This window comes from Diuraphis noxia, unplaced genomic scaffold (assembly GCF_037042655.1).
Source record: "Diuraphis noxia isolate RWA-SAM2 unplaced genomic scaffold, SU_Dnox_SAM2 contig0003, whole genome shotgun sequence".
NCBI classification, from domain to species: Eukaryota; Metazoa; Arthropoda; class Insecta; order Hemiptera; family Aphididae; genus Diuraphis; species Diuraphis noxia.
This window is the reverse complement of record NW_028301713.1, coordinates 49,469,844-49,483,127: the sequence shown is the minus strand read 5'-3', so window position 1 is coordinate 49,483,127 and position 13,284 is coordinate 49,469,844. Positions and strand designations below refer to the sequence as shown.

The 13,284-nt window shown below is 28.2% G+C and overlaps 1 protein-coding gene across 1 annotated transcript; it reads left to right on the top strand.

The window, feature by feature from the left end:
* The first annotated feature begins 10,220 nt into the window (after positions 1 to 10,220).
* Positions 10,221 to 12,810, top strand: LOC149057486 (uncharacterized). The gene has a single exon (XM_089222023.1). It carries the CDS (start codon positions 10,471 to 10,473, stop codon positions 12,808 to 12,810), a length of 2,340 nt encoding a protein of 779 aa, XP_089078149.1. The 5' UTR covers positions 10,221 to 10,470.
* The last annotated feature ends 474 nt before the right edge of the window (positions 12,811 to 13,284 follow it).

Below are 13,284 nucleotides of genomic sequence, written 5' to 3'. Positions count from 1 at the left end.
ACTGGTTTTTAAAAAGAAAATTAGTTTAGTAAATGTTGACCTAATTTTTAATTGTTCGTTTTTTTTTTCTGCAGCGCCTATCGTGACCGTGACGTCACCCGTCGTACACATTTTGAGACGGGGCATTGATTAGGATGATTTTTTGTATTTTGTACTCTATTTATTACTATAAACAGGGGTGCATTTGGAAAATTTGCGCCACGGGGCAAAATATTTTTGCCCCCCTACTCTCTTAAAAAAAAACAACAATTATATGGATATACAAATTAATCAGAAATCATTCAAAATATTTTTTTTAGTTTCATTTTTTTGTCATTTTCAATACATTTAATTTTTCCTCTTTTATATTTGAATGTAAATATGATTTTACTACTTTTAAAGCTGAAAAAGACATTCAGTGTTTGGTAGGTACCTACCTAATATTATAAATTTGAAACTACAAAATATACTATGTGTATTGTGTATAGATATTATTAATTTTTATTATTATTGTTTAATAAATATATACAAAACTACCGCCGGGCACTATTGCCCTCCCCCACCCACCTTAAATGCGCCACTGACTATAAATGACGAATGTGTTATAAAATATAATATATACAAGTATTATTATAGTATAGTTTAAACACTAATTTGAATAAATAGAAGTTTTACATTTATGATTACAGTTCGTCAACTTTCACATTATTTTTACAAAACTGACTGTAAAATTCCTTATTTATTATGAATAAAATATATTATCATTTATATTTTCTGTTAGGTGGATAAACCATTATAACCAAAAGTTGTAGTTTATTATTGTAGTTCCTAAATGAATTAAAAAATATAATTTTTTATAACATTTTATGGTTACCTAAAATTGTTAAGATTACACCTTATAATACCATTCTATGAATGATTTTTGTTCATTATGAATATAGTATCAAAAAATTATACTACTAAAATATAGTTTAAAATCATATGTTTATTTTTTTTGTAGATTGTAGAAACTGAAATAAATTTAATTATATAAATAGTGTATTTTATGGTTAATTAATTAAAACCATTATACAAAAATATAAAATACATAATAATATTGTCACAATTAAGTCATCAGTCTTTTTAGTTTTTGGAGCTTGAAAAGTTGAGATTTTGCTTTCTTTTTTTTAAATAATTTGCTGGAATGCTCATTCAAATATTTCATCTGGATGAGTAGTACTCTTTGTTTAATATAAGTCTGCACAACAGGATTATATTTTTTTGCAATTTCCATCCGAGATAAAATTTTTTTGTTAGTTTCTTGACAACTCCTGGCCCTTTAGGAATTTGTTGCTTTGTAATTTTTCTATAAAGCTTTTCAACCCTAAACATTTTAATTTGAATTCATTACTAGGTATTATTAAACCACCATAGGACAAACGATTTATCCATGATGGTACCGAGTAATCATGTCCATGTGTTTTTTGGTTGGAATTAACAGTTGTTGTGGTTAAACCAAGTTCTGGAAATTGCAATTTGTACTTTTTGGCAACCCAACCTGCTAGGTATTCCGTCGCATCCAGTTCCAAATCATGTTGAATTTCATCACCATCCATTTTCACTTGTTGTATCTGTTAAACTTTCAGCATCTTCTGAATTTTCTTTTACATTATTTATTTTCAAATCGAGTTGTTGCAAAGTTTTTGCTACCATAAACTCTTCGACATTTTTATCAGCAGTGTTTGACTGATTTGAAACTATGCCAGGATTTTTTCCCAATATTATTAAACGTATTCTAAACAATGCGTTTAAAGGAGATGGATGGTAATTTAGTCCCCCTCTTGAACGAAGCTGGGAAAATAAATTTTCTAATGCATCTTGATTTATTTTACGGGTTAAAAGATACTTCAACCCATTTTGCTGTAAAACCTTTAACAATGCTTTTGTCCCATTAATGTGCATCGGTATAGCCTTTTGGAAAATCTGGAGGCCAATTTTTCCAATACACCCCATTTTTAAGAATGTATCATACATTTTATTGAGTAGTAGAATTTGTTCTTCTATATTATTACCATATGGTTGTTTATATGGTGTACGGTTATCATTTGTATGAAATACATTCACTAGGTCAAACCAATTATTAACCAATTCAATAAAATTAGCTACATTATCAATTAATCTTGCATCTTCTTTGTGCAGTTCACAGTGCAGATGTGCTGTTGAAGTTGTGTGGGACAATAATTGTGGAGCTAATCTAACTTTTTGTCGTTGAGGACCTTCACAAGTTAAATGATCGGTTGACAGTTTGTGACAAATACTGAGCTCAGTGGATGTTGCATTAATTAAAGATTTAAGTGGTTTTTTATTTATAATTTGATCATTATATCCAAATCCAGTATCTAAAAACCAGTTTCTAATAAGTTTTAAAATGTGTGGTGCATCAGGTACATATATTATTTCTCTTCCATTAGGAATGGAAAATACAGGATTTTCATAAGAAATGTCCAAGGCTGTCCACAAACCAACGTTACCTCCACCACAGTCACTTACACAACATATTGTTTTAAAACCAAATTAATCAAGCTTTTCAATAATATTAAAAAGAATCTCTTTAGTCATTTTTTTATCAAAGTCTATGTAGATAGGTTGTTTCCATGGTGACGCCACACCTCTTGCCATAACCATTTGCATTTGAGAATGAGGGCCCACAACTTCATCTCGATGAACATCATATTCTACGGCAGTTAAAATTTTAACCTCGTCAAACATTAAAACTGTTAATTTTTGATAGTCCTACAAGCTTTCTCCATTCAATCTCATTATATTAAGAACATCTTCAAGCACACCATTTCTCATATTAATACTTTTGGCCCATCGTTGAAGAGATGACAATCCTATAATAATAAGATATTTATTAAAATGTGTAAAGATGTAGATAAAAAATTATTTTAAGATATTTGTGAAAAAATATAAATCATAAATTATTTAATATTATTTACCAGGCAGTGGATATTTTAGTTCATCCTTAACATAAACATAGGCCCGTTTATTAAAATATCTAAGAGTAAATGCCTTTGAAATTTTATCTCTTGATCAGTGAACACGTTGTTTTTTCTTCATAATCAAGTCCAACTGATTTTTGGAAAAATATTTTCTGGCTTGTATATCAATGTCTCGGATTTTATTTTTTGATAATAATTGTATTTGTCTTGCATTATTTTTTTCTGTATTTTTTAAAAGTAAATTTGACATTTTTAAATTTTTCTCTAAATCCTGACTTGAAACTGTAGATTTTCGTTAATTTTTTTGTAGTCAACTTCAGATTTTTTAATGGTTAACAATTTTTCGTGTTCTAGAAGTAGTTTATTGTAAAGATGTTTATTTTAAGGATGTGAGCCCAATGATTGAGCTGACTCTAGGTCACATTCTGAATGCTGAGTAGAAGAAGATGGTTCATTATCACTTAGAGCCAAAGTGATAATCTTATTATGCGCCTAAAATAAAAATTATTTAGTGAAATAATATCATTGGATAAGTAAATAAAAGGAATAAAGATACAAGTCTGTGATGTAATGATGAATTAAGGTAAAGAATATAAGTTATGAAATATAAACATTACATAGTACTATAGAATATTTTAATTATATAGTTTCATTGTAATGTTTGTAACTCGTATTCTTATAGTACCTTCTTACATGTACAGATTGTATACTTAAAATAAAAGCAAACAATTATGTTCAACAATATTTACCTGTCTAATTAATTTAGTCTCTATTCGTTTTTGAAGCTGAATACCAGACTCTGAAACACACTTGTCATGACCATCAGGTAAATTAAGTGTAGGTGTAGCATCAGGTCTTAAAATGTTTACTCTTGGAGCATACCCCAACAGTTCAGATTTTAAATCTCTAACAAAATCATCTTACTTAAAGTGATCAGAACATATAAATGATTTACTAGGATTCCATGCATCATTTCTTCTACATTTATTCGACCACACTTTAAGAAGCAAATCATCCTTTGGAAACCTTTTAAATTAAAATAAACTTCTATTATAATATATAAAAACTAATAAATAGGTGTGTAAGATAGGTATGTATATTTTAATATTGCTTAATATGTAGTTAAAAAACAAAATTATAACATACCTATGAAAAGACAAATCGGTTCTACCAGTATTTTTGGCTTTGCCTGAATAATTTTTGCATGAGGCAACTGCACAACAACTGAACCGTCTTTTGACTTTGGAGTTGCCATTAAAACAAACTAATTTAGCTGATAGTTAAGTAATAAACTAATAAATTCAGTGTAAATCGGCAAATCAACCATCAACGTACTATATCGTGTTATGATAAACAAACAATTTTGTACGACGGCTAACGTCACAGTGCAATTTCCCCCAATTCCATTTTTAATAGAATTCCGGTATGAGGCAACCTCTATTATCTATAAACCTTGTCTTTAACCGTGTTTATTATCAATATTATATAAAATATTATCTCAATTTATTGTAATATACAATAATATCAATTTTCACGTAAATCCCTATGAGATATGAATTATATTTTATTATTTTATATTAAATATAAATAATATTGTCATATTTTGTGAAGTGTCAAGTTTGAACTCATTATTCTATTTAATTAATCAATATGAGTAATATAAAAAACTATTTTACTGTTAAATCTAATTCTAAAAGCAGTACGGTTGAAAAAACATCTCTTCCACCTAAAGTCAGAAAGGATGATAGAGAAATATTTGAATTGTGCTCAACATCAACGTCTAGTACACATCAAGATCAGGTTAGTCATTAATACAATGAAATATTGTAGTATCAGTATATAGTCAAATTATAATAGCAATAATAATTATTTTCACTTACCTGTCTGCTTATTTAATTGATATGCATTTTTCTACTTTAAGGTAAATTACAGCTTACAGCAAATGCATAATGCTAATGATGTAGGTTTATTCATTAATCGTAGTTTGTCGGATAGTGAAAAAAACATAGTAAGTTTATTAGAACCTTTTTATAATGATTTACAAAACAAAAAACTAAAAGCAAAATAATTTTGAAATTATTTATATTTATAGTTTATAATTAATAAATTATTGAATGCTGATATGCAATTAATTCTTATGAGGTATTAACTGACCTATGGGTACCACCAGAAAATTATAAATTTCTGGTAATCACTATTAGATTTATGGAACAAAGAGGTCTACGATTCCAGTACAAATGGTTGAAAGTGTTTCCATAAAAGCTATTCTATTCTGAACAATTTGATGGTGCTTTTTGTAAGCACTGTGTGGTTTTTGCTTTTGCTGGCCAATACCAGCTCTCAATGCTTAGGCAGTCTTGTTTTAACACCATTTTAAAACTGGAAGAAAGCTACCTACAGAAGTATTAATATTTAGGAATCATAATTTAGAACAATTTTATGAATTTCAACTTCATTATTCCATGTAAATTTTCGCGATTTTGATATATTTCGTAAACATTTGTACTTTAAATGCTTATAAACAAAAATGGTGACAAACAATGTTTGATTTATTTTTACCACGATAAGTAAGACTTATAATAAACATTGTATTAAATTGTAAAGAATTTTTGGGTAGCCAATTTTTGAAGGAATTAAAAGGAAAAAAAACTTATACAAATCGAAAATTTCAAATATTCACAATAATTCGTATTTGAGTTACGGAAAGTAAGAAAAATCGATTTTGTCGAAAACTGATTATGCGTAATGAAACTTTTTTAGCGTTTTTATTGAAGCTTTTGAAAACTACTGGACATTTTTTACTTTTGACGGCTCCAAAGTACATACCAACTAGATAAATTTTAGTTTTCAAGATTGGCTGATTTTCAAAAATCAAAGCATTATTTCTACTCCAAAACGTGATGACAGACCCAAAAAAAAAAAAAATTAAATAAAAAAACATACATCATTGTAAATTCAATACATATAAGATTTCAATCTCAATATTTAGATTGCATTTTCATCAATAAAGTTTAATGTTTAAGCTCATTAGCAACTACATCAAATGGATCTAAATCCCAACTGGAAACTATACCCAAAATTAAAAATCATAGAGTTCTGTGTTCTATAAGGCCCGTACATTTTGAAATCACTGACAAAAAAAAATGTACATTAAAGTAAAATCAATACCTTTCATTGCTCATGTCGGAATTTTAGCAAAAATATTTAAAAAAAGAGTCGAATACCTGTCCTTTAAAATATTTTGTAGTATAGGCTAACACACCGAATCTATTCAATATTGTTAGTCATTGATTAAAAATGACTCACTTAAATTACATCTTACAATGACGGAGTACCTCTACTGAAAGTCTTCTAAACACTAGTGCTATAATAGGTTCACTTTTTTATTATTTTCTGAAAACTGAAAATATTGCTCTTATAATTTGTGACGACATATGTATAAACACATAATTTTGATTAATTTTACTGTGAATGTATCCATTATTTAAAATTCAAATCGTGTAGCTAGTTCAAATATAAATACATAAATGATTGACAAAACTACAAAAAGAAACGCATATATTCTAAATACTTTAAAATCATGAAATCTATTGTTCATAAAAAAAACATAAGTTAGGTATCATATTTTATAATTTATATTATTAAAGTAAACATAAAATTATTATTTTTTTTTTCTAGTTAAATTAGGTAGGTAATTTTTATGTTATTTGGCTTTAATAACATTGGAATTTTTAAAATTAATTTGTGTTAACGAAAGTCATATGCTTGTAACTAAAATGTGCTAACCTGTATAATTATTTTTAATAAAAAAAAAATTAGATGAGTGGATGACTGATCACTATACAAATTAAGTTCGAATTATTTTTCTACCATAAATATTATTTTTCGATATATCCTACCAAAAACATGAAAATTCATTGCAAACATTTCAAATCAATAACTTGATATTTCACATTAATCATAACATTTGATGACTATTTTATAATTATAAAATATATACCATACGCTTATTAATTATTATCGGGTATTCTCTGTCTATTATAGAAGAACGTAAGTTGATTTCATTTTAAATAATTATTTCATTTTACACGATATATATAATGCATCTTAAATATATTTAAATTTTAATCTTATGTTTATATTATATTCAACATAAATATGATAAGTAGTTTGATTTTTTTTTAATATCTGCATTCAATTTTCCGAGTTTCTAAAACAAAAAAGCTGTTAGTTATAATCTATTATAATTAAAGTAAAATTAAACTACGTGTTTATAATGTTTAATTCAATTAATGACATTGTGGTAGAAATATACTTATGAATATGTTAATAATATGTAAAATAAAATGTACTTTGGTTATAATCTACTCGTATTATATGAATATGTTATAACTAATAAGAACACAATTTCAAATTAAGTTCAAATGATTTTTCTACCCAAATAATAATTTATCGAAATTTATACGAGTATTCTACAGAAAAACTTGAAAATTCATTGCAAAAATTTCCAATAAATCACTTAATTTTCCACTTAAATATAAAACATTTTATGAACATTTTATGATTATAATATATATTATATACTTATTAATTATGATCGGATATTCTCTGTCTATTAGGTGCAAGTAAGTTGATTTAATTTTAGACGATTTAAAATATGCATCTTAAATATGTTTGAAGTTTAATCTTATGTTTATATTATATCCAACATGTTTAAAGAAGTAGTGTGATTTTATTTTTTAAATGTCTGCATTCAATATTCAGAGTTTCTAAAAAAAAAAGCTCTTAGGTATAATCTATTATAATTACCTTTAATAACCTAACCTTAAATTACGGGTTTATAATGTTTAATTATATGCATGGCCTGATAGTACACATATAAGTAAGAATATGTTATAACTATGAACTCTAAATACTATATTTGAAATTTATATTTTACCGAAAACTTGTAAATTTTCCAATTTAATCATAATATCATTTGATGACTATTTTATAATTATAAAATATATACCATACGCTTATTAATTATTATCGGGTATTCTCTGTCCATTATAGAAAACCGTAAGTTGATTTCATTTTAAATAATTATTTCATTTTACACGATATATATTATGCATCTTAAATATATTTAAATTTTAATCTTATGTTTATATTATATTCAACATAAATATGATAAGTAGTTTGATTTTTTTTTAATATCTGCATTCAATTTTCCTAATTTCTAAAACAAAAAAAATGTTAGTTATAATCTATTATAATTAAGTAAAATTAAACTACGTGTTTATAATGTTTAATTCAATTCATGACCTCGTGGTAGAAATATAATTATGAATATGTTAATAATATATAATATAAACTGTAAATTAGTTATAGGTAATCTATTATAGATAAATATTAACCATAAACTACGTATTTATAATGTTTAATTATATGCAAGAACTGATAGTAGACATTTAAGTAAGAATATGTTATAAGTGTCAACTCTAATTCAAATTAAGTCTAAATGATTTTTCTACCCTAACTATAATTTATTGAAATTTACATTCTACAGAAATGCTTGAAAATTCATTGCAAAAATGTCAAATAAATCACTTGATTTTCCACATTAATTATATCATTTGATGAATATTTTATAATTATAAAATATATAATACCCTTATTAATTATTATCGGATATTCTCTGCCTATTGTAGTATTAAGTAAGTTAATTTAAATTTAAAAAAATTATATAATTTTACATGATTTATAATATGCATCTTAAATATCATAAAAAATTTAATCTTATGTTTATATTATATCCAACATGTTTAAAGAAGTGTGTGATTTATATCTGGGCTCAATGTTCCGGGTTTCTAAAAAAAAAGTCTTTTAAGTTTAATCTATTCTAATTCAATTTTAACCTAAATTACGGGTTTATAATGTTTAATTCTATGCAAGGCCTGATAGTAGACATATAAGTATGAACTCTAATTCAAATTAAGTTCAAATGATTTTTTTACCTTTAATTACTATGTTTTAAAATTTATATACTACCGAAAAACTTGAAAATTCATTGCAAACATTTCAACTCAATCACATGATTTTCCACTTTAATCAAAACATTTGATGAGTATTTTATAATTATAAAATATATAATACACTTATTATATATTTATCGGATATTCTCTGTTGAATATAGATCGTGGTAAGTAAATTTAATAGTAAATAATTATTTAATTTTAAACGATTTATAATTTGTATTTTAAAATATGTTAAAGTTTAATCTTATGTTTATATTATATCCGACATGATTGAAATAAGTAGTGAGATTTTTTTTTTTTGAATATCTGCATCCAATTTTCCGACTTTCTAAAAAAAAAAAAGTTGTTAGTTATAATCAATTATAATTAATGTAAACTTAAACTACGTGTTTATAATGTTTAATTCAATTCATGACCTTGTGGTACAAATATAATTATGAATAATATGTTCATAATATGTAAAATAAAATATTAGTTACTTATAATCTATTATAATTAAATATTAACCTTAAACTACGTATTTATAATGTTATGAGTATGAACTCTAATTCAAATTAAGTTCAAATGATTTTTCTACCCAAATAATAATCTATCGAAATTTATATTCTACAGAAAAACTTGAAAATTCATTGCAAAAATTTCCAACAAATCACTTGATTTTCCACTTTAATAAAAAAAATTTGTTACGGCGTGAACACCGCAATACATACTTATATATAGTATCGCTGTAATATTATATAAAATTGTTATCTATAAAATTATCATTGTATGCTTGTGCCGTAATATGTCCCCACGGATTAGTTAGTTGTCGTCGGACCACCCAATTGGTACGACACTCACAAAATATACAGTCCACTTATTATTTATTGAAAGTTTCTAGTATTTTATTTTGTTCAATAAAATTAGTTTATATAGAAATAAACATTTTGGTCCAATCTAACCGGATTGATTAGCAATACATTTTGCGTTAGTACGTCCCGCGAATTCGTTGTCGTTCAGTGGACATATTGGCTAGTTCAAATTTTAAAGTGTATGTTTTTCTTTAGTTCGTTTTGAATACCTATAAATAAATATAACGTCCCCGCGGACACAGTAACCGTGCAGTGGCAATATCATAGTCAAATTGAACAATCAAAAAAGGAGGAAAAATTGTAAAAGTGGTCCGGGTTTTCAATGCTGTAGTGTGCAGTGGCTGAACATTCATCGGCCGATATACAACCAGGTGAGTGAGCTAAAAATATTAGAAAATAAGGGCATAAGTTTCCATTCATTTTCCTTTAGGCATATTCTATAAAAATTAAAAACACATATATACAAAAAAAGTTTTCATAAGGTTGGAATTATAAATTAAGGGAAAAACCAAAAACGTAATAATACAGAGTAGTCAGTCAAATGAATTGGCCGTCTGCGTATTGAGGCGAGGTCAATTAAAGGCGTAGCTGACAAAATTCCAAACATATATCCATAATGTGGATGTGGATAACAATACCATGCAGATAAAGATACGTCTAGAGAAAATAAAAGAACTTTGGACTGAGTTTGATGTAGTTCAAAATAATATCGAGGCAATAGATATCAGTAATGAGCAATTGGACTACAGAGATACGTTTGTAAATTTATATTTTGATGTAGTTGCAAAGGCAGAGACTATGGCACAAGGTTCAAATGTAGTTAATGGCATAAACAGGTTGAGTATACCGGGCAATCTTGCGATAGGAGGTGACCCGGTGATAAGAATGAAGCCGTTAGAATTACCGTCGTTTTCGGGAAAATTTGAAGAGTGGTCCACATTTAAAGATTTATTTTTGACCACGGTACATTTAAATCCAACTATAGCAGGTGTACAAAAATTTGTATATTTAAGAATGTATTTGCATGGGGACGCATTGGCTCTGATACAAAATTTAGCAACCACAGGTGACAATTACTCGATTGCATGGAACACTGTCGTAGAACGATACGATAATAAGCGTATTCTCATACAATCTTATACAAGAAATATATATGAACTAGAACCTATGCAAAAGGAGTCAAGTGTTTGTTTAAGAAAGTTTACCGCTGATTTAAATATGAATATGCAAGCTTTAAAGGCGTTAGGTCATGATCCAGATGCCTGGGGTGCGCTATTATTACATGTGATTTTAGTCAAGTTAGATAATACAATACGCAATTGGGAATCTGTGGCTACCAAAGATACGTTACCCTCTATAACGGAGTTGACAACATTTTTAAATGAACGGTGTAAAATATTAGAGGCGATTGATACCTCAAAAAATTTATCGAATAAATTAAGTACGTCGCATTATACGCATTCTAAGCAAAATTATCGTAATCCAACTGATAAAAACGTCCAATTTAAAAATAATAAAAAAGTAAATGCATTTGTTGCTACCAATCGTTTAGCATGTTACTTATGTAAACAATCACATCCTATTTACAAGTGTCAAAAATTTATTGCGCTCAATGCAAATGAAAGATTACTAAAGGTCGATGAACTAAACCTATGTCGCAATTGCCTGGGTACGGGTCACACGGATGTACAGGTGTGCAGATCGAAAAGGGTATGCTCCAAATGTGATAAAGCGCATAATACGTTGCTGCATAGTGATGTACCACAAGTTGTACAAAATCCGTCTACGTCAAACGTGTCTAATGCGGAAGTGGTGGTGAGTCACGCCGCCCGTGGTCAAACGCGCGCACAAGTACTATTAGCGACTGCGGAAGTACATATATTAAATGCATGCGGCGAACTAGTTGTATGCAGGGCATTATTAGATAACGGCTCACAGATAAATATATTGACTGAAGCAATGGCACAACGATTAGGTCTTGTGAGAACAAAAATAAATAAATCAATAATAGGTATAAATGAGATAGTGAGTCGTGCGGCGTATCAGGTAACCGCGTCTATTAAGTCACGCATAAATAATTATTCTGCCACCTTGGACATGCTGGCATTGCCAAAAATTAACGGAAAACTGCCGACCAACAATATTGATACTAACAAATGGTCTATACCCACGGATATTAAGTTGGCAGATTATAGGTGTTTTAAGCCGGAAAAAATAGATTTATTGATTGGTGCCGACACCTATTGGGAAATAATATGCTCGGGAAATTTCAAACTGCACACAATGGGTCCGTACTTGCAGCAAACAATGTTCGGCTGGATTATTGTAGGACCAGTGAATGAAATTTCATCAAAAAATAATTCAATGGCTTGCTTTGTAATAAGTGAAGATAATTATTCAAATTTGGAAAAGGATATTGAAGAATTTTGGAAAATCGAAGAATTTTCTATTGCAAATATGCACGAAACGTCGGAAGATGTAATTTGTAGGAAACATTTTGAAGATAATGTATCAGTAGATTCCACGGGAAAATTTGTAGTAAAATTGCCATTCCGAGATAACGTAGACATGTTAGGCGACTCATATAACATCGCGTTAAAAAGATTTTTATCGTTAGAGCGACGTCTCGAAAAAAATCCCGAGCGATATAGTCAGTATAAAGGTTTCATGGAAGAATATGAGCATTTGGGACATATGGAGAAAGTTAATGAGGACAATGACCTATCAGTGAAAACGTACTATATGCCACACTCTTACGTTCTTAATGATAGCAGCCGATCAACTAAATTACGAGTGGTATTTGACGGCTCATGCAAATCAGAATCTGGATTGTCGCTAAACGATGTATTGTTAAAAGGTCCTATATTACAGGACGACCTCACAGAAATTGTTACGAGATTTCGTACATATAAATATGCATTTTCAGCTGATATTAAAAAAATGTATAGGCAGGTATGGGTTGATAATGCAGATAAGTAGTATGTTTTAGTAGGTTCTGGGTCCCCCGCAAATCCGGCGAATCCGGCTACCCCGCCCGCCCTATGGTTTGAGCTATCGCGACCGTGCTCGGCCATGCCCCCTCCCCTCTCATCCATCACATGCCATGCCCATCCCCCTCCCATCTATACTTATTACATACCCCCCACCCCCTCCCCCAAAAAAATAATACCGTTTGAATAGTATTGAATGAGTAAATTAAATAATAAACGAGCATTTAATATTTCATATTATAGAATATGAAAGTATACAATTTTTAATTATAATAATACAATAAATACAATAATAATAAATACATAATTTATGTATAAATATACTTTTTTCAGTCATATGATACAATTGAAAGAGTACTACAGTCATTCGATGTTAACGATGGCCCCGATTTTTTCAACATACAACCCACACTTCCTCAAAATCAAACAACGTATGCACACTTCCCAAGACCATTATATGGAG